Source organism: Siniperca chuatsi, linkage group LG15, assembly GCF_020085105.1.
Source record: "Siniperca chuatsi isolate FFG_IHB_CAS linkage group LG15, ASM2008510v1, whole genome shotgun sequence".
In the NCBI taxonomy this organism is placed as follows: Eukaryota; Metazoa; Chordata; class Actinopteri; order Centrarchiformes; family Sinipercidae; genus Siniperca; species Siniperca chuatsi.
The window spans coordinates 23,493,973-23,521,322 of record NC_058056.1 but is presented as its reverse complement, the minus strand read 5'-3'; the positions used below and the strand labels follow the sequence as shown (position 1 = coordinate 23,521,322).

General features: G+C 39.2%; 2 protein-coding genes and 1 gene segment (V, D, J or C); all 3 read right to left on the bottom strand.

Moving 5' to 3' along the window:
- Window positions 1–963: 963 nt before the first annotated feature.
- On the bottom strand, window positions 964–3,511 carry LOC122862180. The segment is given in 3 exon segments: window positions 964–1,260; window positions 1,700–1,995; window positions 2,185–3,511. Coding segments are annotated over 3 exon segments (372 nt in total).
- Window positions 3,512–4,897: 1,386 nt separating this feature from the next.
- On the bottom strand, window positions 4,898–15,580 carry LOC122862176 (solute carrier family 2, facilitated glucose transporter member 1). 3 transcript variants are annotated; one of them, XM_044167494.1, is made up of 12 exons: window positions 11,719–15,580; window positions 11,227–11,256; window positions 10,739–10,822; window positions 10,320–10,418; window positions 9,297–9,457; window positions 8,946–9,186; window positions 7,924–8,086; window positions 7,480–7,664; window positions 7,012–7,113; window positions 6,565–6,666; window positions 6,027–6,230; window positions 4,898–5,460 (listed from the first exon to the last, which is right to left on the bottom strand). In XM_044167494.1, exons 3-12 carry the CDS (start codon window positions 10,751–10,753, stop codon window positions 5,266–5,268), a joined length of 1,467 nt encoding a protein of 488 aa, XP_044023429.1. In that variant the 5' UTR covers window positions 10,754–10,822; window positions 11,227–11,256; window positions 11,719–15,580; the 3' UTR covers window positions 4,898–5,265. The 3 variants fall into 3 exon arrangements, with proteins under 3 accessions (XP_044023429.1, XP_044023430.1, XP_044023431.1); XM_044167495.1 differs by having other exon boundaries at window positions 11,227–11,266; window positions 11,719–11,793; XM_044167496.1 differs by lacking the exon at window positions 11,227–11,256 and having other exon boundaries at window positions 10,739–10,827; window positions 11,719–11,788.
- A 2,319-nt stretch (window positions 15,581–17,899) lies between these two features.
- Window positions 17,900–27,350, bottom strand: part of smoc1 (SPARC related modular calcium binding 1) — a 52,390-nt gene continuing 42,939 nt past the window's right edge. For 4 of the 8 annotated variants that reach the window (XM_044167485.1, XM_044167489.1, XM_044167490.1 and 1 more), the window contains 3 exons: window positions 26,617–26,861; window positions 25,639–25,672; window positions 17,900–20,189 (listed from right to left, as the gene is read on the bottom strand). In XM_044167485.1, coding sequence (XP_044023420.1) covers window positions 20,150–20,189; window positions 25,639–25,672; window positions 26,617–26,861 — 319 coding nt within the window. In that variant the 3' untranslated portion in view covers window positions 17,900–20,149. Of the gene's footprint in view, window positions 20,190–25,618; window positions 25,673–26,616; window positions 26,862–27,350 lie in introns of all 8 variants that reach the window. The other 4 variants (XM_044167487.1, XM_044167492.1, XM_044167486.1 and 1 more) reach the window with 3 other exon arrangements.

Here is a 27,350-nt window from a genome sequence, read left to right as displayed (position 1 = left end):
ATGAAGAGTTGCAGGTGGGAGTGTCACTGCATTACACTTGTATAGCTGGGAGTATAAATGGTAGTGTAGGTCCCCCTACAGTTCATCACTGTCATGAATGTTACCTGTAATTCGGATGGGTAACACTGACGAGGCTGAGGAAGACAGATTTTATGATGTGATGTGTTTTGTGATCTTTAAAACAGAATATGGAAGATATTTCTGTACTGGCACGACAGTAAACTTACGATCAAATCTGATTATGCAATTCTTTTTTTACCAAAAGGTAGGCCTGAAACAGACTGTAGGAACCAGAATAGTTTGGATGTCTGGCTTTTATCAGCTCTCTGTAGTTCAAGAATCGATCAATCAATATCACAAACATTATGTTCAGCATGTCCAAGGATTACATCAACTATATATATAAAATAAAATGACAGGGAAGTTTCTTTCTTCTATACCTGAAAGCGACTGCATGAGGCTGGCAGTTTCAGATCCAACACTCTTCAGTTCACTCAACTTTTAAGTTTTATTATTCCTGTTGTTAATGAGAAACGTTCACAATCATATTAGAGACTAGTAAATTGCTAAAATAAACTTTATTTCATACATCACAAACAGTGTAGTGTCAGAAGAGGTCAACACTGTGTCAAAACAGCCGATAAAATCTTCTAGGGCTCGGTTTAGCTGGAGGCTGGCTGCAGGTGTTCAGGAGACTCAACATCTTGTTTGTCTGGCAGACACTTAAAGGAGAGTTTTTGTATTGACTTGAGGGGAATCTGCAGCACTGTGCTGACTGGCAGCACAGAAATACACACCACTGTCATTTAATAAAAGATTGGAAATGGTGAGGCTTGAATGTTTGCGGCCATCTCCATCAAAGCTGATTTTTTCTTTCACATCGTCCTCTGGGTATGGGGTGGTCGTAAACAGATATCCAAGGAACTTTAGCGCTTTGTGTTCATCTTGTTTGTACCAGAGAATCTGCTGATAACTTGTTATGCTGTGTGAACAGCTGATCCCACTGTCAACAGATTGATCGGTTCTCTTAATGATGAAAGAAGGTGTTTGGAGGACACTGTTGCTGTTAGAGGCACCTGTGGAAAAAGCAGACACGATTTCAAACACTCATTAAGCATTAGCTGTGCAGTGTCTTACTCTGTTGGAATACTCACCCTTATTTCCGGCAGATGAAGGAAACACAATATAAAGACCGTAGATATCATAGTAAAGACATTTAATAGTCAGACTCTAGCGTTAGCTTTCCTTTCAGCTCAGCACCTGTAGACAAAAGCACATCACTGTCACAATATAACAAACAGGGGAGGTGTCAGTGATCTACATCACAGCTTTCACTTTATCAGCACTGTGTTGATATTGTAATCTATGGAAGTGGAAGTCTTTAACTTTCATTGTCTGAGGTTTGTCTCCCCCTAAAGGTGTGAAAACTACTGCAGGTGTCAGTAAGTGATGGTGATCATTATTGTGTTCTGAGCAAAATGAACTTGGGGACCAGAGTCACTGTCAGTCTGTGTGACGTTACAACAGAGATATGAAGAGATGCAGGTGGGAGTGTCGCTGTATTATGTGATGATCTGTGGTTGTACTTGAGGTCCCCCTATAGTAGAGCAGATAAAAGGTTTTGGTAAAAGTTGTGCCAACACTGCGCTGGGGTTTTTGTTCAGCTATTGAGTGCATCTGTATCACTGTGTTGACTCACAGCACAGAAATACAAGCCTTTATCTTCTGGCACCAGATTCTTCACTGTGAATGTCCCACTGTGAGCGTCAGGCTTGGTGGCTGAGAATTTCTCATTACTGAAATCTCCAAAGTCGTGATCTTTGCTGGTGGTTGTTGTGAACACGATTAGTTTCATTGTTTGTCCTGGCAGCTGTCTGTACCAGTACATCTGGTAATAGTTGCCATCCTTTGTGTGGCTGCAGTTGATTGTTGCATCTTCACCCTCGTCTTTCCACAGTATGTCAGTCTGGGTGACATCACTCCCATCAATTAGTCCTGTGCATGTAACAATAAATGATCACATGAACACTAATGTACCTTTTTATAATCAAGCAATTCTTTGACTTTCTTGTTATTCTCTGACCTAACTTCCATTTAAAATTCTAAACAAATGCAGCAAGTCAAAAATGATAAAAGTTTAAGCTTTTTATTAAATCAGTGACCACAGTTTTTATTGTAAATTACCTGCAGTCCAAAGCGCAAAGACGGACAATCTGAGGAGGTCTTGTTTAGTGACGATGATATCCATGTTCTGTGAGACACAAACTGCCAGAATTGATACACGGATATAAAGAGCTGCAGGTGGGAGTGTCACTGGATTGTATGATGTAATCCTTTGCGGTTTTTTTTTTATGCAAGTCTTTAAATGTGGTGCTGGGGGTCCCCCTAGAGTCCATCACTCCCATCTGCATTGATTGTAATTCCAATCAGTAACACTGTCAAGTTGTTTGTCAGTGACGTATTTTGTGCTGAACAAAAGATGAGTAATATTTCCGGACAGGCAGTACTAAAAAGTGAGACACATCCGAACATCTGATCAAGTTTGATTTTGAAATTCTTGACAAGATTGTTTGTCTACCAATCGTTAGTTTTATCACCTTAAGCTTGTTTCAAATTCTATAAATCTTGTAGCCGACAGGAGAAGTTTATAATGTTGCCCATGTGCGTCCTGTAATTTAAAAAAACAAAATCATAACTGTGTGCCTGCCTCTCAGTGTCATTAACTTTATCTACAAAGTGCTTTACATAAAATAACTAAATTGCCTATTTCTACTGCCAATAAATAAATAAACAAAATAATTTTTAAAAATTCTAAATTTTAGGTAAATACAAGTCAACTACCACAAAACCTCTGTGTATGCATTCACAAACTTTAGACAAATATTGTGTCCGATTTGACGGAAAAGGGTCACTGTAGTAGAGACACTTTTGTGTCTTACTTCTACATCTTACAAAAATGGTGGATAGCGATTTTGGTTATGTAGTTTTCCCTTATTTTTTAACTCAGGGTATGAAAGATTGTCTTCAGTCATTCCCATGTTAAGTTCATTGGGACTGAGGTTCAAAATTTAGTTCCTGAGAAGAGAGCTTTAATAAGAAAGTTACAACATGTCTAGATAAGACTGTCATCATAAAGATAAAGAGCAAATATATCAACTTAGTAATAACTTATTTGAGCACAAACCTGTTTTTGGAGTAAAAGTGTTGAGTGATGCAGTTTAGCTGCATTTTTTTAATGTGAAGCAATGTTTAGAGATGACATTAATGTACAAAATCAATGGAAAATGTTTCCATTTTAAGTTAAAGATATTTTACTTAAGAAAACTGTTTGATTAATTGACTGGCTGCCTGGTTGTACCAGTATACTGTAGCTAATGAGATCACTGAGCAACAGAAAAAGCCAGTAAGAAGACCGTCATTTTCATAGTGGCATACTCTTCACATTCACTGTCATAAATTTACTGTCTTCTCTCACAATGTACTGTACTAGACATCCACATATTGCACTCTGAAACCAGTTTCTTCTTTCAGTCTGACTGCTGTACAGTTGACCGAATGTGGCTGCTCTCTCCCACTCACTGAACATAGCTGCCAAAGCAAGCCAGAAGGACCAAGTATGGAGGCAGATTCACAGAGTGTTTCACGTGAAAGTAATGCAGCCCAAAAGGTTGCAAGATTTTAATATGCTCTTTTTGTTATATTTTCTCCATTGTTAAAGTGATCTTATTTCAAATATCCCTCCAAAAATGTACTTATTGTAATACAGAATTGTAGTTTACTTAACAACATCTCCTATACAGTTTGCTCCAGTAGATGGCACTGTTTTCATACTTTTGCAGCGAGACAGAGAAATCTGGTAATTCAGACAGATTTAAAGTTTGTTCTACTCTTTGATATGATATGAGGACACCCCCAACTGCCCTTAAACTTCCTCACTGTTGATTTTAAAAGGAAAGTTTTGTTCAAATCTAAAACAGACAATCAATAAACGTATGACAAAACATCCTTAAGAAGCTGACTGAGTTCAGACGCAGACTGCGTGTCATGAGTTATTAGCAGCTGAATTTGAATGAACAGTACAATAATTTTACATTTAAATTTAATTCTGCCCCCTGGTGTTTTAAAACCCTAACTTGTCCTCTGATCTCCTGGCTCCTCTTCCTACTGCGCTTCCTGTAAGTCTGAATAGATCATGTTGGATGAAATATTTATTCACACAGCTGTGGTTGGTTTTCACAGACATCTTACAAGTGTACACAGTTCAGAGATATGTGAGATTTCACAGACCAATAATGAACTGGGTGGCTGCTGTGTCTGTACAGCAGGAAAACCCAAATTCAAGTAAAGATTGTTGGTTGGTGGGACTGGTCCCAGGGGGGATCAGGAACAGCTGTTGGCTTCTGCTGACAATCACATCAAGTGGTGGTGACATGAACTAACATTTCTGGAACCCTTCCAAAACCCTTTTCAGCTGAACCCAATAAAACAAATGAGCATCGTCAGAATTTTATGAAAGTTTTCAGTGACTTTGTGGTCTGCATCACTGTGCGTCATATTGCTCTTTGTGTAAAAAAACAAAAGTTCAGCTGTCAAATAAAGCTCTGAAAAGCTGGTTGATTTAGAGAAAACAAATCCAATTTTAGTCTCCGTAACCTAAGTGAAGGAAATTCAGAAGCCCCTCAGTGATCCAGACTTTCTTCACTTTGTAAGCATCCTGTGTCTGCCCTTCAAATGGCTCCATCTCTTTACAAAATAACAATATAATAGTTACAAAATGCCTCAAAACATGCAATATAAATATCAATCAGTTTACACTTTTTATTCTCATAATCAGAACAATTGTGTTGTTGGAAAACCTAATTAACCCTTGATGTGAAACAATAGTTTGTCCTTTTGGCATGAACATTTGGAAGGTTAAAGGGTCAATTCACCCAAGTTAATGGATTTTCATTCATATTAAGTCTTTCCAGAAATAATATTGTGGTTACTCAGAATAACTCCCAGATTTCTTTGGTTTAGGTAGATCCTTCTTAACGAAAACTGTTGCCAGTGAGATTTGTGGATTATTCTGAGTAACCAGGGCATTGTTTGTTTATTAAAAGAACCATTGCTGGGTCATTTTTTTCAATGCAGCACAAACGTAAAATTCAAGTTCAAAACTTAAGCAAATAAAAACAAAACTATTTGGTTACATATTACTACTATTTGGTAAAACATAGGTAAATTGAGTGAACCGACCCTTTAACAGTATGACCATGACCAGATTCAGTAAGGGTTGAGAGGTTGGAAAGTGTTGAATCCAGTCTTATTATGCAGAGGAATGCCCTCAGCTCCTCTGAACTCCTCTGCAATGTCATCGAATGTGCGACCTTTTGTCTCTGGGAGGCGAATCCAGGTGAAGGTGAAGGCGAACAGAGCCACAGTCATGAAGAGGAGGTAGACGTACGCACCGCAGATTTTCTGTGTGTGGAAGAGACAGACAGACAGACAGGGGTGTTATTTTTATCAGGGTACTTGATCTATATTTAACCAAGAATGGTCTCTTAAGATCAAAACTGTTTTGAGAAAGTTGTGGTCCAAATGGCAACATACAATAATTACACCACGTGAACACCACACTCACATAAAGAAGAGTAACATTCACAAAAAGAAGGAAAATACAAAAGGCATTAAAACACATTTACACAAGAAAAGAGAAACAAAACGGTTGTTTGATTTGGTTTCAATTTCAGGTTGGCTGCCATCTCTGCAGCACTATGGCGAACAGATGTTTCTCTGGTTAACTGTTCATTTAATTACTATTATTTCAACTTGATTTTAAAGGATTTAGCAATAAATTTATGTCTTTTTACAGTACACAGTATTCGTTTGTATATAACAGATCAAACAGATTTATAGCCTTTCTTTAACAGCCATGTCTCTAAAGTGCAAGGGAACTTGAAAAAACAAACAAGAAATCCACCTCTAAAGTTTCCCCTGAAGTGTAACTCACTCATACAGCATGCAGGCCAACAGTATAAACCCACCAGTAATGGAGGAAAGAGGAGTGCCAGAACAAACTTCCCTCCCCAGTTGAGCATGCTGGTGAAGGCCATGGCGATGGGTCTGCCAGGCTGGTCGAACAGCTCTGCAGCGATGAACCAGGAGATGGGGCCAGGGCCCAGCTCGTAGGCTGAGATCAGGCAGAAAACCAGCAGGACCTGCAGGCTCCGCAGCTCTGGGACCAGGTGCTGCACAGTGGATAGACAAGTTTGTCTTTGTGAGTTTTTGGGTTAATCTATGTTGAAATCTGTCAGCAAAAATGGGTCTGTGATTATATCCCACATTGCATTCTCTTTAATTTAAATGAAATCTCATGTCTGTTTTCAAAAACTTAGAGTAGCATAGTGTTTTGTTCAAACAACCGGGGACTTAAGTTAAAAATCATTCTCCAAAATGTCACACTTTATTTTAATGTAATTTTGTCAGAGTGGACACCAGGACATATATCTTGTGCATATCCAATATTGGTATAGAACTTTTCCTGCACAAATGAAAATAACAATCACATTAAGATGATCTTACCAGGACAGAGTCGACTATGGTGATGAGTAAGTTGCACACTGCTATGGAGATGAAACCAGTCAGGAGCAATCTCCTCCTTCCTGCCCTTTCCATCAGGAAGAACTTGAAAGGAAAAAAATAACACAGTGGTGACTCTGCTCACATTTTTTCCTTATTTTTGAAACAAAAATGCAACAACATCCTTTTGTGGCTCAAGCTGTTAAACCATTCATGAAATGGTGACAACACTTTTGTCTTTAATCCAAATTTTGGTGCAATTTGTAGCAAAATATACAAAATGACACAACTTTTAGTAGTATTTTTAGTAGATTTAACATTTACTGATAAGACAGAGCAGCCGATATGATAATGTCATGAATAATATTGTTACTCTTTCATAAAACTACAAACAGTATAAGGCAAGTAGGTTGCTGAAATGTAAACGTCACCACTAGATTTTGTACTCACTGCCACCAAAGTGAAGGTCACATTGACAGCCCCCACACCCAGAGTCAGGTATTTGGCCTGGTCAAACTTGGCCTGGAACATTTGGGTGGAATAATTGATGATCTGGAAGAAAATGGCAGGGATTTATTTTAACTACGTGGGTTACTGGGACATCTCTCTGTGTTTTAGGAACAGGGGTATTGTCCTGACACACTGCCCCAGAATCTGAGTAGGAGCCAGAGAGAAGTGCTGCGTCTGAATAATTTATTGAATAAATACTACAGCGCTGCAAGTAAAATATTCATCAGACAGTGAGCAAGTCCCACTTTGAGAAAATCTTTGTTTTATCACTAAAAAGGCAATGTCATTAGTTTAAAAAGATTAAAAAGCCTTCAAATTCATGTTAAAAATGTTTTACCAGTAGGATCTTTGCCTTATGGGTTTTGCCAGAAAGCTTTTCACAGACAAATTGTATTTCATAATATTGACCGCATTGAATCCAGACAACTGGCTGCCCAAGTTGATGATGAGGACGATAATGATTGGCTGCTTGTAGCGTCGCTTCTTGAAGAACTCGTGGATGGTGACACCGGCCTGAGTGTGGCCGGCCTCTTCCTTCATCTCTTCCAGCTCAGGAAACACCTTGTCTGCGCTGCCTCTCAGCCTCAGCAGGGCTGCAGGGTTAAAACAATATCTTCTTTTAAGGAGCCACAAAGCTGAGATATTAAAGTGCATTAAAAGCATGTCCATGTTTTGATTCCTGGAAGTGAATCTAAAAGCTGATCTTCAGCTCATCTCTGATAATATCTAAGAAGACCTGCAGGAATATTACCCTGTTGGACTTCTCTGTGATATAACTCTAGCTTAATGACTAAAATGGAAATGGTGTCATGTGAAAGGTGCAGCTCAAACACCAGAGTCAGTGGCACCCACCAGCCTCTGCCTTGCTCTCCTCTCCCTGGTTGATGAGCAGGTAGCGAGGGCTCTCAGGGCAGAAAGGCAGGACCAGGTACTGTGTCAGGGCCGGGATGAGAGACAGGGACAGCATCATGGCCCAGTAATGCTCTGTACCCAACACTGTCTCCAGACCAGCCACCTGCAGCAAATACAGGAATCATGTTTGACAGTTTTACTTTATATCCAAACGTTTACATTATATGGGAAGAATTGTGTAGTTGGTTGAATACAGAAACTTCCTGTCCTGTACCAAGTTAGATGATAGGGGTAAGAGTGAAGCCGATTGTGAATCAAAGCAGGACTTGGAAAGACTTACATATATTTGTATGCATCAAATGTACTGTATATCATCTTATCTCTATATATTCTCAAAATAAAACTGCAACACAAAACCACAAATTTGTCCTTAATTTCTGGTGTCTTGTACAGTATGGACAGTTCACACTTTACAGAAGGTTATTAATCACATCTTAACACCAAAAGCAAACTCCCAATATTATATCACACTAATATGTTGACTCATTGGTATCGTAAATAACCTTACAGAGACAAAAAGGAGAAAAACATCTAGAAAACTAGATCAGAAAAGCTTTAAAGTCATTCAGAAAACAAAATGAAAAACAAAATTTGAGATGCATAACAGTCTTAACAAATTTAGCTAATCTAGCCAACACCATCAAATGCGAGACAAAATGGCCAAAAGCACATTAGGAAAAGGAAAATGGGGGGAAACTTAGGCAACACAAATGAAAGAGAGAGAGATGACAGCCCCTGGCAACTGTACACCTTTGTTAAATAAACCTCTGGGATCTTTTTTCTGTCCCTGTCTTCTTTTGTTGTCATACTTACAATAATATTAAAACTACATTCAGTGCATTATGAAGACATAACAAATTGCAGAATTCCTACAAACAGCTGTACCATACCCTAGTAGACAGCAAGCATAAAGAGTGTAAAAAATCTATCTCAAAACTGAAGATTTCCAGCACAGTCCTCACCATTCCCACCAGGATGCCTGAGGCGAAGGACACCTGGTTGAGTGTAGCGAAGGCCCCTCTTAGGTTTGTGGGGGACACTTCCTGGATGTAGAGCGGATTAAGACTCATCACCAGGCCGCAGAAGAGACCAAACACCAACCGCCCCAGGATGAGGACCTCAAATGACTTGCTGGCTTTGGAGGCGAACATCAGACACGCTCCCACCACAGAGAGACCGTTCACTATGAGGATGGAGTTACGTCTGGAGGGGAAGACGAGAGAAATGAGAAGACAAATTATTTTATTTTTTAAATATGATGGAGTCAAATTTTTTTTTTTTTTTTTTATTTATTTTATTTTATTTACTTTTACCTTCCGTAAGAATCTGCCAGGTATTTGACTCCCAGCGAGCCCAGCAAGGCTCCAAAGTCTTTAATGCTGACAGAGACTGACCACAGTAGAGTCAGGCTGTGATCTGGCATCGACTGGTTGTGCCTGGCCCTCCAGGTGTGGTTGAAAAACTCTTCGATGATCTAAACAGTTGTAAATGCAAAAGACAATCAACATCAGAAAACTAGGAATTCAGCCAGGGTGTGTGATCTAATCACTGATAATTCAAATGACATATGTTAAAGTTGGGTGCAATTTATTTTAAAAATTCATTGTTCCTTGTTAAACAGCTGCTGTTGATGTACTTGACCAATCAAACAAGTTTGATAGCAAAAATGAATTCAACAGTCTAAGTCACTTTTACTGTCAGTATGACACTAAATCTTTTGTGTGTTAAGTATTGTGAGAAATGTAGAAAGTAAGAATGTGGATTTCTTTAAAATTAAATGTAGAAGATCTGCCTCACTTGCAAACGTTTATTGCAGTCTACCTGCCAGCCCAGTGGAGCCAGGCCTAGAGCTGCGCCGGAGTTTATTCAGTGTTTTATTGAGGCTGTGAGATATTTGTCTGACGACTGTTTTCCAGCATCTCCCTCTGCATGGTATTTTGGGTTGATATTGGCCTGATATTGAGTGTCAGCCAGGACTAGGTTGTCCACTGTCTACATGATGATGGGTTTTTGTTGCAGTTCTAAACTTCAATTTCGCTGAAAGACTATTTCTCTGAGACCGCCTGGCCACTTTGTGGTTTTCTGCAAATTCTTGTAGAATGCATATGTATTTTTTAACCTTATTTCAAATTAAGGGATTTGTATTTCTTTGTTGAGAAAGATGTCCTTGGATTTATTTTTGGATGGATCTTGAGTATATTTCCAAAGAAAATTCCAGTAGTGGAATTTGAAGACACTGAAGATGATATTAGGAACTGGAAAACTAAACTATTGGCATCGGTATCAACCGACATAATGTCACATCTCCCCCCTGAGCTCTTGTCTGTCCGGCTCACCTTGGCTGGAGCGTTGACATTGCCGGTGTGGTAGCCAATCTGCAGGGAGCCGAGCACCGCAGCCAGGATTGAGGTCAGGAGTGTGCCTGTCAGATGGCTCTGTGTTGGGGTTAGTGACATTTATTTCTTTACCTTGTAACTTGTAACCTTTTTCAAGAAACATTAAAATGCTCCACGTAATTCCTATTTATATCAGGCGCATTCAAGACTCCTTTTATTATTTTAAATGAGGGACTGACCTCACCGTTTCTCCAAACATAAGCAACCATATGACTATTTGTAAAGGTCAAGGATGGCAGGAACCACAGTATTTTCACACACTGTCAAGATGTACAGAATTTTTATTACCACAAGTGAGTGTAAGTGCTCCTTCTGTCAGACTGCGTTCATTTGTAGAAAAAGGGCTAAAACAAACAAACCTCCCGGGATGCCATTTGTTTGGGTGAGACGGGGTGTCACTCCCTCAAGATGCTGGTACATTTATCTTCTTCTGACTTTGTCTGCTGTGAAAAACCCAAAATATGCCAGAATTAGAAAGCTCTAGGATGTACACTAGTGTAGGATTTTATCGTTCATATATGATGACATTGGACCATGTGATGATAGCAAGGAGACTAATTTCACACACGTTATATTAAATATTTTCTAGACTTTTACTTGTTGACAAATAATGTTTTTTTCCTTGGTGTTCATTTTCAGTTACACTGACTACTACTTTTAAAAATGCATGCAGCATAAAATCAAAACTTGCACATTCAGTTTCTAAAATCCAGGCAGAAAGATGGTCCTGTATGCTTCAAGACAGAAAGTATTTTGGAGAGAGGATGTCAAGAAATGCAGTGCATGCATATCAGTAACTTTATATACTTGTAACCTACAGTTTTTGTTTCTTTTTATGTCAACGTACCTGTGCTGTGGAGTAAAGCAGACAGCTCGTCTTGTCCAACATGTAAATCAAAAAAGTGGAAAAAAGAAGAAAAACAAACCCAATCAGTTGTCACTGTGAAGTGAAAAGTCACTCATGAAAATGACTCTGTGTAGTGTATACAGTTAATTTTCATTTTTAATATAATAAAAATGTGATTAAACTTTGTGGGTAAACTGGATGTCAGGAGGTTTTGCTCCCTGTGCAGCTATTTTTATCAGTCCATTTGAAAGTGAACATCAGGACAGGTTTATTGTTAAATTTTTCCATTTGAAACATTTTACACATACAAAAATACTGATAACTGAAACAATTACCACTATCCATCGGACACCAGCTTTAGTAAAACCCTGATGGTAATTCTTTCTTTACCGACTGTTTATAGACTATGCAGCATGCAGAAAAGACTTCCTATCCATTATCTACATCTATATTAACATCTATATCTAGATATACTTTTCTTTAAGTTCTCACCACTGTTCCTGAGTGTTGTACGTTGATCCCGTCTTCATCCCTGAGTTTCACATATGACTGAATTTCCCTGAGTGAACACACCACTACTGGAAACTGTACACACACACGTGCGTGCGCACGCACACATACACACACACACACACACGCACATGCATATTGGACCAGTGAATCCAGTGATGAAGTCACACCCAGCTGGTGAATTTGGGGCAGGCCTGAGAGAATGGCAACCGTGGGCCGCCTCCGGTTCTCATGGACCAGCTGATCGACATCCTGAGCTTTAACTGACTGAGGATCAGTTTATCTGCTGCACCCAAACCTCAATTAAACTCTGGTGGAAACAACACAACTGGTCCCAGGCCAGGGCTAAAAGGCCATTCGTTTCTATTTGGCATTGAGTTGGCATTTTGGCAATAACACTGCCACGTGCTTGGTGTGTGTGTGTGGGGGGGTAAACTTTGTCCTGTTTTGATGTTCACTGAAATGGAAAATTCACGAGCGTCTGATGACCTTGCATCTCCAAATGTCTTTCTAGGAACTAAGAAAAGACAGTTCCAGATCGAACCATGCATTAATTTATTCAGCTAATGCTGTGATTATTGTATTAACCCAAGACCTTGTAGGGTTTTCCAAACAAATACAAAAGCATGAAACACTTCAATTAAGGATGAAATGTAAAAATGATCAAAGATTAAAGTTATGTTTTCACTGAAAAACCTTTGTGCCACAGTTTATAATCACGTTTTTCAAAGATGGAAAAAAGTAAACAGAGAAAAGCCGTCTGTGTTGCACTGTAATAGTTAAAAAAAACTACTTTATATTACATTAGCAGAAATGTCTAGGTTCTCCCAATATTCTTTTGTAGTGTTTCCCAAAGAGCAGTTCTGCTCCGGTTGATGCATAACTAAACACCATTGACAGCTTTTTCCATCTAGGAATCATTTTACATGTGAGTACATTGTGATGGATATCTGTGCATTGTGATAGTTGTTAAGACGGAGTCTGTTGAACACATACATCTGTGTTCTTGTACGTGTTTGGGAATTTACAGAAAAATAGTTGCGGTCTAATGAGAGAAAATAAATCTTCATCCAGTTTCACTCCTAAACTGAATTACTAGAATAGCCTACTTGCTGTATAATGTAATGAATATAGTTTTTACAGAAATTAAATCGTAACTACAGAGATAAATGTCATGATAATTGCACATTGTGGGTCAAGATTTGTTGACTGAGGCAGAGATACTGTGTGGTGCTTTAAAGCATAGTATTAAAAGGCAACACCCATCACACAATGCTGTTACTATTTAGAGCCTTTAGAGGATTTAACGGACAGTACCAGGATGAAGTATATGTGTGTGCGTACACTTCCCCTCTGCTCCTCCTCCTCTTCCTGCAACAACAATCCTAATATTGGCCTAAAATGCTCCCTGCTATCTGTCAGCCTGAAGCTCTGGATGTATCCCTTTCCAACATCTGTCAGTCCATCCTGGAGCTATGACATAAGCAACATGCACATTTTAGAGTAATCCAAAAACCAGACTGATCCTCATCATCATTGGGCGCATTTGTGTGGGCCTGTGGATGTTTTGTGTTTGTGTGTTCGCTATATGTTTTGATCCAATAGTGCATCCATATATTGTATGTGAGTAATACGTAATCTTCCCCGTATTTCCCACTTATGAAGTAATACAGTACCTAAAATCTAACTTACGTGTAAATCTCATTACTTGAGTTTTGTGGTTTTCATGCTTTAGTTTCAGCTGATGAATTGCATCGTTCTTATTGGCATGTCCTGTGTTTCTTTATTCATTTCCTTAAATCAGTTTAATCTAAACCAGTCTTATTGAATGACTGAAGTGTGTGTGCATGTTTGCATGTTGCTATGTGCAAACACATCTCTATGTATGGGCTATATGTGTGCATATGAAGCATTTCCACTAGTAAAATACAGATTAAAAGTGACTCTGCAAAATTAAATAATGATGTTAGATATGCACGCATGCACACGCACACACACACATACACAGTTGCACGAGCCAAATAAATAAAAAGTATGGAGACGAAAGATGAACTTAATCATAATGTTGGGTGAGGAAACATTCCCCAGCCTCGCCACAAACCACATCATTTGTGCATGAAAATAATCTTTATCATAAAACTTAAGTAAAATATGTACAAATAAATATTAAGTGGCCCCTGAGGCCTGGAGGTGATGAAAAGCAGATAATTCCAATCCGCAGAAAAACCTGCGCTGCACTGACTCACACGTGAAATACTTGAGTTGTGCTGAAAACAGAAAACAAAAGACCTCCCATAAAACTGTATACTTAAAAAACAGCGCTAGTTTCACATTTCAGATCTTTATTCATCATAACTTTATAAGTTATGCATTGCTACTTTCCAAACTGCTGATAGATGTCATAATTTTCAAATATTAGATCTCTAATATTTTGTACTTTTGTGTACCTTTTGTGATTTATTTTCAGACCTTAGAGAACACAAGATATTGTGCTTTTAATTCACCTGCAAAAAATAGAATTTGTCTGTAGTCCAAAGTAAATGAGAAATAAAGTCCCTGTTTTTTTGTCGTTTTTTCATTTTCTTCAGCTGAAGTTCTCTGAATTCGCTCAAAGCAAACTGGGATTTAGCACTGAATGTACTTGCCCCTTGCTTGCTTTCATCCTTAATTTGTAATTTGAAATCTACTCAAAAAACCACCGTGATGTCACAGGACTATATTAAACACAAATTTGTAGAGCAAGTACGAGCACAAAAAAAGAGAGGAAAGAATAGTTAGCATTAGGGGGTAAAATGCATCGTCCTGCAAGCTCTGTTCCTGCAGCTGAGTTCTCAATCAGCATGTGTATACGCCTGTCTGGAACATGACCTCTGACCCCTGAGCCCTGGCCTCCTGGCAGGCAACCCCCTGACCCTGCACTCACGCTGCTGGGCAGGTGCTGCTGCCGGCGCAAAGGGCATCAGGCACAAATGGTGACCAGTGTGCACCATCATCCCCCCACTGCTAATGTTTAGCTATTGCACAAGCTAATGGCCCTCTCTAATTACCTGTAATGATGTTTTTGATTTGTTTCTAAGTGTTTCAATGCACAAGGAGAGAAAAATTACTTATCACTACGAAAACATGTGGGAAATAATAGGTCATTGTATTGCAGAGCAACTCCTCATGGACACATCGCCCATATTTCTCCATGTTAAGATTTTTAGAGAATGAGAGACTGAATCTTCTATATCTAGACATGCTGAAAATAGTTTTATTTTAGTCATTTTTGTAAGGGCAAACCATTTTTAGGAGTAAAATCTGTACCATCAAATTATTCACACATTAGGTAGGTCAGTAGCATAAACTGTTAGAAACTTCACAACATCATGCAGCACCTGTACTGCCCACACGTCACTTTCAAAACCCAAAATTCCAGTCCTCACCTATGAAAGCCCTTTGGCAAGCCGCCTACCCTCCACCCCACCCTCAACAAAGGAGAAAACACACACATGCACACACATGCACACACATCCCTAAGCAGCTGCGTCATTATAAAACTCTTTTGAACTTCACACTGGAAGTCAAATGCCACATGTGTCAGTACAAGACAGATGTACTGCAGCTGCTCCAATTTCATCTGTATTACATCCCTCTCTCCCCTCCCTGCCTCCCCCATTTCCAAACCACCCCCATCACCAGCGACCTCACCCCAAAGCTCCTCCGCCTCCCATCATGCACTGACAACACCCGCACCTTTTGAAGTCTCATCACTAAATCAACTAAGTCTCACAAACAAATCAACAAGCCAAACAGAGTGCATCTTTGTAGTCAAATGTCAACATTCAAACAAGGAGACAATTTATAGCAACTAGAGCCCATCTTTAGTCATTTGTAAACTTCAAATAATGATACCTGCCGATTTCTTATCTCATGCTATACTAACTTTAAACAAATTACACTTCAGTAGTGGCAAATGAGTCCCCAGTAAAATTAAGAAAAGTGCAAGCAATAATCCTTCTTTAAAAATTTTTATTGTCAGTTCATGAAATTCAGTTGGCTTGGTTGATAATATGTATTATGTGTAAACTCCTTGTACATGCCTGGCTAACAGGGTTCAATGTGTGAGCTTGAAAACTGCAGTGAACCATCTTCACCAATAGGGTTCAGTATTGAACTCCTCCTTCCCCCCCAGAGAGCTTGTCTTCTGTTACAGCTCTAGATGCTTTTACATTGCACAAGGGGGATACTAAGTCCAAACTGAGCATAGTTTGAATAGATGTGGTATTGAACAGTTTCTGAATCAGTTCTATATTATTGTAGCTTTTGTTGTCGTTTTCTGGCACTGGTGTGATTGTAGCACACGTACAAGTGCAGCTATTGTGGGTTAAGACAAGTGGGAAGAGAAATATTGTAGTTCTGGAAAAGAAACATCCACCATCTGAACACAAAATACTTTTGTGTAATGCCAATTTGAGTTAAAACAGTTAGATACTTGAAATACAGCGCCCAGTAGTCCCATATGCACTTTCATTCTCTTCATATTCCTCTGCAAGAGATAAATGATGATTTTATGTGGGATTTTAGTGCTCTGGTAGCCAAAATCAACTCTTTAGTGTGTCACGCCAGAACAGGTGTTAAGTAAGAAATAACTAGTTTGTTTGTTTCTCAGTTGTTCGGAATGTCATCTACAGACCTTTTTCTCGTTATGACGGCTTTAAATCGATGTCACAGTTCAGGTGGGAAAAAACACAAACTACCCAGAAAGGTGATACATAAAGGTGTAAGCTACTCCTGTGTGCCAAGATGCACTTCATAAACTCTAGTATCAGTGTAGGTTTCCCTCTAAAAACAGCTGTTTTTCTTTTTGTCCTTGCTATTGTTTAGTCTTGTATGTGTCTATTGTGACACAGGTTCAAATAGCTCAGGAAATAAGGCCTATATTAAAGTGGAGAAGCATTTTCGTTTTCATTGCTTGCCAAACAGCTGCACCTAAAGCCACATAATTTACATTGACCAATTTCATCCAAAGACAACACGTCTCAGCGTTTTGTTTTCCAACAGATCTAATTTCTTCAGCTATGAATAAGAAATATTGTCAAAACATTTTGAGATGGTCTCGACAATCCTGTTGAGCCTTTGCTGTGGAAAAGTGGCCAGTGAGGAGCAAGACAATCTTGGCTTCTCCCTGTCAGACTGACAGTCATCTGAAAGCCTCCTTCACTATACGTCCCCCATCGTGATTAGCAGTGATTACTAGCCTGTTAGGTTGTTTTACATCTCATGTGATCTGCAGCGTCTGGAAGCACTTCAGCAGACACACAAGCCCAGTGTTCAAACCTGGACTGAAGCAGGCACTCAGGAGAGACGTCACAGCCGTCTAAGAAAGAGACGTTTCTTTTCTCATTCTTGGCATATCTGTCCAGTTCAAATTAGACCTGACTGGACTTGTGATTATAGTGGATTAAGCACCAGATACTGTATACATTCTTGATCGTGTATAGTGATGATGGCAGGAATTGTAAAACACAGCTGAAATAGTCAAATAACCCCACCACAGATAAAATAAACAGTGCTCAGTGCTGATAACATCCAGTCTGGTCTAAGCATTTCAATGTTGTGAATTAGCTACTGTGATAGCCTAATGTTTGACATGATGTAAACACAGTGAAATGTATATATATTTTTTACAATAAGCCAGAATGACAGTGAAGTAAGTGAACACCCATATGCCCCACAATGAAATTTAGTAAAACAAACAAATTAAGGTTATTGTACATATTTACAATAGGAGCCTTTTTTTGTCTCACGTTCATGAGCCACTGCAGTGACTCTTGGGAATATGCTAAAAAATGCACAACTCAAAACAAATACACAAGCATTCAGACCACAACAGCAATTCGTGATACTCCAATTTTGAAACTCAATTGTTCCCAAATGGGAGGAAGAAATTTTATTTTTTACATTCCAAAATGTCTTTTTCTAGTGTTTTTCCTCCCTGCTCAGTCATTTTCCTATTAATCATTCACCCTTGGGGGTATTTTAAAAGACTTACTGCATTGTCTTACATAAGGTGGCAAAGCTCCAAGTATGTGTGGTGTAAGTGTTTCACAGAGCAAGACTGACATCAACTGTTGGAGGACAGACAATGAATGTGTTTACATACACAAAATGTACTCTGATATTACTGGGGAGAGTCAAATATTTATTTTAGGAACTGGCATTTGTAAATGCCACATCTTGTTAACAATAACTGGGATAAACGTGAATATGACAGCTGAAATGAGCTGATGTTAACGGGATACTGAGCCATGTAAACAACTTACTACATTTACTGGTTGGGTTAGTCATCTGTGCCACCTCTTTTTCATGATGCTATTAAGAATACTTAAAACTCATTCTCTGGACTGTAATCTGTTTTGGAAAAATAAAATCCCCACCAGGGGGTATTTGTCAGATTTGTGGATGTTGTTGTAATTTGTAAAGGTAGCCAGTAGAGCCCGATGGATCACCAAACACTTTGTGAAAAATTCAAAAGCATCCAGAATTCACCATTAACATACTGGAAATACCAGACTTGTTGACTGTTTTTCAGGTTTGATTATGTAGAAAATGAAAAGTAACATTAATTTAGAAGAGTAATAAAAACTAGCCAGATTGAGTTGTAACTTGACATAAAATTACACATAGAACAACAGCGTGACAAAAGATGTGTGTAAACCAGTGGCCTTCATTGTGGTTTGAACTTGAAGCTGCATTAATCAATTTTTTATATATCAACATTCAATCAAATGGAGTGTGAAAGTCTCTCGTACGGGCCCTGAGAGAATTATCACCCAACTCTGCAGCTCTTTTAACTCATTGTTTTTATGGCACATTTACTATGTAGTTTGGTCTCAGCGCTCTCATCAAGCTGTTTTCAGCAAATAAGCTGTGATAAACCGAATATACGCTATCTGCCCAACACCAAACACCAGACAGACAAAGTTAGCAACTAGCTGGTGAACACAGAGGAGCATTTACCAGCTAAAGAACCAGATAGTTTGTGGAGTTGAGAGAGACCAAATGAGCTAAAAAGACAGTAAATATTGAACTTGGGATGATAATGTTGCTCTGTGTTGGCTACATCTGGACGGAGGCAACTCATTGCTAACATGTTAGCCATGTTAGCCATAACAACTATGAGGCAATAACCGTTCAGGGTCTCTAGTTTTGGAATGCCTCTTCCTCCTAGTGGTCAAAAATTAATTAATGCAGCTTTAATATGTTCATACTGCCACATGCATGTAGAAATGTTTTACCTGCTGTATACTACAGTGTTAAGCTGTGTTAGTATACTGCTAGGACTGTATATGTACTGTACCAATGTTGGGGGGATGCGTGACGTTAAAAGTACTTATATTACCTTTGTTATTACTGATAACTGCTACACATCTTTCAGTTCTCACAATCTGTTACTATTTGCTTTTTGAAATGTTTTTTTTCTTAACTATAATTATTTAATTTTTTTTATTAGCAGGCATCTTGTGCAGACAACATGCTGAGAACTGAGAAAACTACATACAACATAATGGTTTTGGGTTGCACAAAAAGTACACGTTTAAGGAACTGTGTGGTAAGCAAATAAAGTAATTACTTAGTTACAGCTAGCTTTCCCCAACACTGGTATGTACTGAACAAAAAACAGACATAACACATCTTGGACATTGTTCACAAAGGTTTGATTCTTAAGCCAAAATGTTAATGTATCTAGAAGCGTTTGTACAGTGCAAGGGGATTCATACAGCTAATTATGTGCAGATAAATTAGACTTCATGTTAATTCTAATACATGCTGTTCACTTAATGTTGCATGCTCACATACAACATTACACATTCGTTTAAATTGGTTTACATTGCCATAGCTCTTCCTTTTGACTTTCTCTTTACGTAGTAACATTTGGGCTGAATGTGACTCAGAGTAAGCTCCTCTTTAGTGATTTACCACTGGCCTGTGTGCTGCTATATGTTAACAGGGGAAATGTAAGTTGAATTTAATAGCCACAAAATGTGTGATAGTTCCTGTTCCTGTTATCTGAGGACAGAACGAATCACAACGGCAGACTAAAACACAAGGGGAAATGTGGTAACATACACATCATCCAGTGGTGAGCCTGTCATCTTTTTACAAATATATTCTCATTCTTACCTAGACCTGTTCAGTCACTTCAAGAGGAAAAAGAAAACACATACAAACAGATAAAATGTCAAACATAGGGAGGAGAAAGTGCAAATATTTTGGCGCCGCTTCGTTTTCTTGTCTTGTTTTCTGTTCCCTTTTTTTTTTTTTTTTTTTTTTTTTTTTTTTTTTGAACTTCTTGATTTTTCTGCTTCATCTTTCTCTTTCCTGTCAGCAAGCGTACAGATGCCTTCCCTCTGTGCCCTCTGCTCTCGTCTCAGCTTCTGGATCCTTCGCTTCTCACACCAGATGACCTACTGGGAACAGAAAGACAGACAAGAGCGGGAAGGAGGAAGAAAAAAAAAATGTATTCACTCGTCTGTTTTAATGTCCAGCATGCAGATGCACTTCCACATAGCTGTTGCGTACCATCACATGTGTTGCTGTTATGTTACAACCAAGCTATAACTCAACTGGTCTCTGAAGTTGTGTGTGTTGCATTCGTGCTGAAACTGTATGGGACAGTCAGTGTGCTGCAGAAGGGATGGACTGCTCACTCATCAATCAGATGAGTGGGTGAGGGGGGCAGAGAGGGAAGAAGGGAGAGAAAGAAAGGAGAGGCCTGGGAGAAAAGGAGATGGGTAAAGAGCTTGGATTGCTTACAGATGGCTGTCAGAGGGGAGCAGAGGTCCTCCAGAGCCCTGTGAGAACTCAGGCTGTGTGTGAATGTGTGTGTCTGGGTATGTATGTTTGTATGCACCCATTTGTGTGTTTGCATGAGGTTGTGTTTGCAGGTACGTGTACATGCAGTATGTGTGTGTGTCTACACTCCGTGCAGGTTCACTCTGTCAGTGCTGGTTATGTTAGCCATGAAATAGACGTCCAGCTGATTTCACTACACACTCCGAAAGCTTCTTAAGTCTCAGACGATGCATTTGCTTCAGAGTCAAGTATTCTGTTCAAACTTTAAAGCGTCACTATCCCTCCAAGACTCCATAAATCACAGGTTACCTTCCATATGAGTAAATCCTGTAGTGAATGCTTTCACCTATACTTTTAAGTGTATGAAATAAAATATAATGGCCACCTATTTCTACCATGACTAGTTGGATCCAGGTGACTACTGTTTGCAGTTTAAGCTGTGACATTTTTATGTAAATAAATGTCGATTTTGTTACTGTCAACTTGTATACACCCAGTTCATAAAATATTTTCCTCTCTGTTTTAATCATAAAACCTCTATGCACAAAAATGTGTGTGGCTTACATGACCAGCTACCACAACAGCCATGTTGGCATACAGTACGTAAAGAAGAAGAAAAACACGATGCAGTCGGCCATGTTGCTAGATTGAGTGATTTCTTGGTAATTCTGTGCAAAAACACTACAGTAATAACGTGTATGTAATATCGTCTTGATTAAGAAATGAGATCTATTGACTTGAGCATGAATGTGCTCAGTAAATATAAATGTTTGATTTTTACATTTCTTATGTACAAACAGACATTTTGGCCTGACGAGGGGGACATCAACATCATTTTCACTTACTGGGGATCAGAAAAAACACAATAAACACTGGCATCCTTGGGTCTGGCAACCAGTTGGGGCAAAAATCTAACATTAATTTAGGTGAAAACAGGATACAAAGAAATCATGGAGAGAGAGTTGAACATCTAAGACTCAGACCTGCTGTCATTTGACTGCAGTCTGGCCTCTCTGGTGTTAATGGATTTTTAAGTAACATTCAAGCAAAAAGGTGCAATACAATAACAAGAACTGTTGTATTTTCTACATTCAGTGTCATAAACCATTTACCTTGGCAGCATTAGGGGCACGTTGTACCTGTTAAACTATGCAGTACCATAATATTTCCTGATACCTCTTTCCAGTGAAGTCATGTTGTTCCTCCGTTTAGCTCCGATAAATGTCTCTGTTGTAAGGAGCTGAGCTACAGTAGTGCTGATGAATTGGCTTTGCAATTACCAGGCTCCAGAGCAGCGAATGGTCCTCTCCCTCCTCTCCTCCCAGTCACTGAGGATACTGTCTGTGCCATTAACAACACAAAGCTCCCTGGCCTCTCCCTGGACACCTTGGCCCCTCTTGTTATAAAGAGCTGAAAGCAGATCCTGTCTAGCAGTGAATCGCCTCGCCTCACCTGGGACCAGCCAATAAAGACACTTTGCTCAAGAGCTGGGAATCATGGTATACTTGTACATGCTAAGGGGGCAAGCTTTGTAGAACAGCCCGTGACCAGAGTAACAGGTAGTATGGTGAGCAAAGCTATGCTTATCTGTCACAGTCCTCTCTGTTGACCTCTGTTACCTTTTAACACAGTACAGTGTCTCGCGCTGATGTCACACTAATTAAAACACAAGTGATGTGTAGCAATTGCCGTTGGCTTTGAGAGGACAGGGCTCTGGGCTCTCTAATGGTCCTGCAGCCTCCGTGCCAGGCCTGCCTCATAATGCCCTTCTTTCATTCCTGCCTAATGACGGCCACAGCCAGGACAAACAGGAGAGGAGAGAGCAGGAAAGGAGACGGGAAAGGAAGAGAGGAGAGGAGTTTGACATAAAAACACAAAAAGCATGACTTCATGTGCGCTTCTGACTGTTTTTGTCAACGCAAAGCTCACCTGCAGTGCAGGATGTTTAAAATGGCCTTCAGTGACGAGGTGGCAATATTCCTCATATTCCTTCATAGTCATCGGTACTTAATGACATCAGATTGACATTTATATGATCATAAATACATATAATTTATAGGATTATAATTAATACACACCATCAGCCAACCAATTTTTTATTGTATAAAAAAAGTTTTAAAATTATTTTCTATAAGCAAAGTAAAAATCTTTTCAAAGGTTGCTCAAAACCCCAAAATTAAAATTAAATTCTTAAACCAGAACGGACCTTGCTACTCTTGAAAAACCATTTTACAAGCCACTATACTATCTACACTGGATCATGTAGATATCCTGTATGCTCATACTGCTGTCACTACCTTAAACCGCTTGACACCATTTACCACTCATCCATTACTCGTGACATCTCACCACTGTGAGTTATATGAAAAGGTTAGATCTTCACCGCTGACATCTAGAGGGCATCAGCATATCTGTGTTTCATTTATAAGGCCTTGCTATCTACGTTGCCGAGATATTTAACAGCTTTAGTTGACTTCAAAGTGAACAACTGTGACACCAGATCACAGTGAGACTTCCTGAATAAATGAAGCTTAACTAACTCACTTTGTGACGGTTCATTTTTGACGCAAAGTTTAGGAATAGCCAACGTTTCTGTCATCCACCTGTAAACGGATCCAGTGGCTGCAAGGCCACTAGTCCATTACTGTCAGTCATTCAGCCCCTATATAAATTAATGACTTTTAGTCCCTGTCAGTCTAATGAATGCATGAAGTTGTGCATGCTGGAACTGTAGTGCATAGCAGCACGTATGTATTTTCAACGTATGTATTTTCCCTGCAACATACATGCAGGGAAACACTCAATACACTCAACTACTCATGCTGATGCTTCCTGCAAACTAAAACCTCTGTAAACACTCACAGTAGATCCTCTAATATCTTATAATTGTGTATGCTCATGTTTGATGTGTTTTTGTGCATGCAAGCGTTCATACATGCACACCCGCATGTGTTTGTACTTATTCAAACGTGTGTTTACGTCTTTCTAAATGGAATTAAGACTTTTGAAAAGAACATCATGAACCCTGCTGCCAAAACCCATTGCAACAAGTTTAACAGTGAGACATTTTTGTATTTTGTTCATCACAGTGAACGAGACATAATGCTGGGGCCATCTGAACTACCAGACCTGCTGCTCACCGATGGCCTGACTGTGAGAACGGTTTACAGAGAAAAATCACTGCCCTGGGTTTCTGTTACATATCTCATCTATAATGAGGTTTCCAGTCTCTTCAGAGGATGGATGCCACCCTCTCCAGCACTTCAAAATTCACACAAGGTATTCAGATGTTTTCCTTTGCTGTTGCCAACATGTCAAGAGCGAGGAGCCTCATACAGATGTGCTCAATTCTGCCCCACATGCTCACAATCCTTCACCAAAAAGCACGTACTGTAAACTGTAAATATGTCCAACAACACTCCAGTGACGATCCAGAGTTGCAACAGACCATGATAAGATTTAATGCCTGGCAAAGGCAACTTGACTTAAAGGGATCCAGGCCATTGAGGATCAGCTAGGCATACCTGAACACAATGGCCGTCTATCTTAGTCAAGGCAGAATGCTGCCATATGTTCTTAAAGACTCGTGCTTCTTTCATGCAGGCTTTCTCTGTCTCTCTCTCTACATACCTCACTCTCTCCACAATCATCCTAGCTCAGAGTGCCTGAGTGGCAGCATAAGGAGCCGTATAAAGCTGTCAGGCCATTTACCTCCACCTCTTAAGCATGAATGTGAGAGATTCGGTGACCAGAGCAAAAACAACCGACCGAGCCTCCTTCTATGCTCTTCCAATACCGGACCTGTTTATCCTGGCAGTTGTGCCCAGGGTCCGAGAGGTCTGACGTTATGCCCGCTCTGAGCCACTGTTCTCCAGGCGCGGTGGAGCAGCGCCAGGGTAAACACATGACCTCAGTGCTATGTGGCGCTGAACCGGCCCAGTGGCCAGTTTCAACAGTACCAGCGGGACCAATAATCGCTCAATGGGGGGAATCTCGACGGATCAAAAAAAGAGAGATTGAGAAGAGAAGGAGACAGAAAGACTGAGTGAGACAGACTAAAAGATAAAAAGACAATCAGCAAAAAACTATGATAATTTCTTTAACATTTGTTCTTGTTAATATAAGACTTTTTTGGCCAATTTCTTGTCAAAGTAAGAACAAAATAAAGATGTCACAAAAGTCTAGAGCTGAAACAATTAATTGACAAAAAATTTATCAGCAACTATTTTAACAATCGATTAAGCGTTTAATTTTTCAAGCAAAAATGTCAAACATTCTCTGATTTCAGCTTGTCAAACATGAGTATTTGCTGCTTTTCTTTGTCATATATGATAGTAAACTAAATATCTTTGTGTTTTGGGCTGATGGTCTGATAAAACAAGATATTTGAAGATGACACTTTGTGCTTAAGCAAATTATATAAATTATAATGGGCATTTTTCACTATTTTCTGACATTTTACAGACAAAATAATTGATTAATGGAGAAAATAATCAGCAGATTAATCAATGACATGACAGTAATTGTGAGTTGCAACCCCACAAAAGTCATCATTAGACATGGCTTAATTATTTTTCAGGCCTGTCAATCAGAATAAAACTACAAATGTAATTTTCATGTGCTTCAAAGTCTCATTTCATAATCAGCAGTGAGAATTACATTCAAATAATGTCATGTGATCATGTGACCTCATGGTTTGTTTGTGCTGAACAGATTGACGTGTTCAGCACACGTCATGAGATGAGATGTCACTCACTGGAGACAAACCACTCTCTAAAATACCAGCAGAACAGATGACAGTACACCATCTTAGCCATGGACACACACACAAACACACCTATACAGATACACAAGGACACACACCTCAAACTTAAGTGTTCTGTACAAATCACTTAAATCAAATGCTGCCGTATCAACCAGCTGTATGTACTCCAAACTGATGCATTTCACCAATGTGCATGTTAATGGGTTACACAATAAGCCAGCTACAGCACTCAAAGCCACAGCAAGCCCGAGTTAGTGAAAGCATATTAGTTTGCCTTACTGAACAATTTTGTCCCTTGCCTTGTCCCTTGGTTGCCACTTGTTGTTGAGCTACCTGCAAAAGAGAAAAAAACAAAAATTAAACTTGATAGAGGTGGATGTCTTGTTCTTGAGTCACAAAAACTTAAAATATGCCTTAAATCATATGCATCAGTACAGCTACCTGGAAAAATAAATTATTTATTGTTATTATCCATTTATCTTTCATGAATCGAAAGTTTACTTTACTATCATGTGTTTAAATGTGTGTCACAACCACTGGGAATCTTCTAACTACTTAAAACTTTATTTAAGTTTTCCCTTGGCTGTATGACGTTTGGATTGTTGCTGGTAGCAGCCTCTCACTGTAAGCTGCTTTGACAGTTGTTAATGATCTCTATTAGGACCAGTCTGTACATTCATGATGAGTAGTTTCAGTTTTCCAGCCCAGACAACATCTAGGATCCACTAATACATTAGTCTTGTCTAAATATCATCAGTGACTGCTAAGTGGAGCAGTGCACCTTATTTAGACTGCCAACACATCTGTTTGTCACATGCACCACAGTTGCTTTATCCATTCCTCTAAACCACTGACTGACTTGGCTTTTTAAAACTATGACATGATGAATATATTACTAAAAATCTAATGTGGGAAAAAATGGAAATGGTTCTGTGTATTTTACTTTACACTTGTACACTTAGCAATTTTAAAAACACATGGAAACACATTATCATCTTAACACAACCAAGTACACCTTTTATTCTCAAAAATCCTTCGTTTGATATTTCTATAAGAGATGTCATTTGTTTTATATTTGTTAAAGTAGCTGTTAATCTGTAGAAAATGAGTTCTGCCTGGCAATGGGCATCTCTAAGTAGTTGTTGAAGGAAACAAGACTACAGATATACTGAGGTTCATACCAGGGTCATGACCCTACTCCATGACCCTGCCAACCCACTCCCAACCATCCGGTTTCCTCCCGCTTAGTTCTTCCCCAGCCTTCCTTTTCCTCTTACCCTCCTTGCTGACGCCCAGGCAGCCTTTCAGTTCCTGCAGGGAAATGGCCCTGTCCTTATTCAGGTCACAGTAGTCTGTAAACTTGCGGGCGCATTTCTTGGGTTTGGTTTTCTTCTTCAGGTACCTCTTAAACGGCTTGAGTTCCTTCTTGTTGATGTCGTGGCTGCCGTTGTTATCTAGCTGGGTGAAGTACCAGTGCACCACCCTCTCCTCTAAAGTGTGACTGGGATCAGGCTCAACAAACCTGGTTAGGGTTAGAGGAACAGATGGGAGTGAGAGCACGGATGTTTCAAAACCTAGAACGATGGGCATAAAGGGCAGTAGCAAAACAAAATCTGATGTAAACTGCTCAAAAAGTAATTTAAAGGCAGAAAAATGCCTTTTCACCATTTATCATAGCAATAACACAGCAATAAACTGGAAATACAGAGGAAGTTCACATAAATACAGTAAAGATAACACATTTAAATAGGTTGATAAACAATGCTTAATCCTGCATGGCACACTACCATTTGATGTGTAATCACATCACTTCACACTCAAAAAAGATTGGTCCATTTTTTGATTTTTGATGAAATGAAATCACAACTTCCTGTGCCAAAAAAAGGATGTACATCTGGATACTTCAGGTAGTCTTGTTTTATGTTAGAAACTGACAACTTATTTTATTACATCTTAGCTTGCAATAAAATCATTTTAAATCAACTTTCTGCTTTGCTTTGCAGAATTGATT

Excerpts from the sequence above, each read along its gene's own strand:
- LOC122862176 (XM_044167494.1), bottom strand. Across the intron at positions 6,667-7,011 it reads TGACCTTCACTTTGGTGGCA|TTCTTCCTGATGGAAAGGGC; the intron begins GTGAGTACAAAA and ends TTTCCTTTCAAG. Across the intron at positions 6,231-6,564 it reads CCATAGTCGACTCTGTCCTG|CACCTGGTCCCAGAGCTGCG; the intron begins GTAAGATCATCT and ends TCCACTGTGCAG.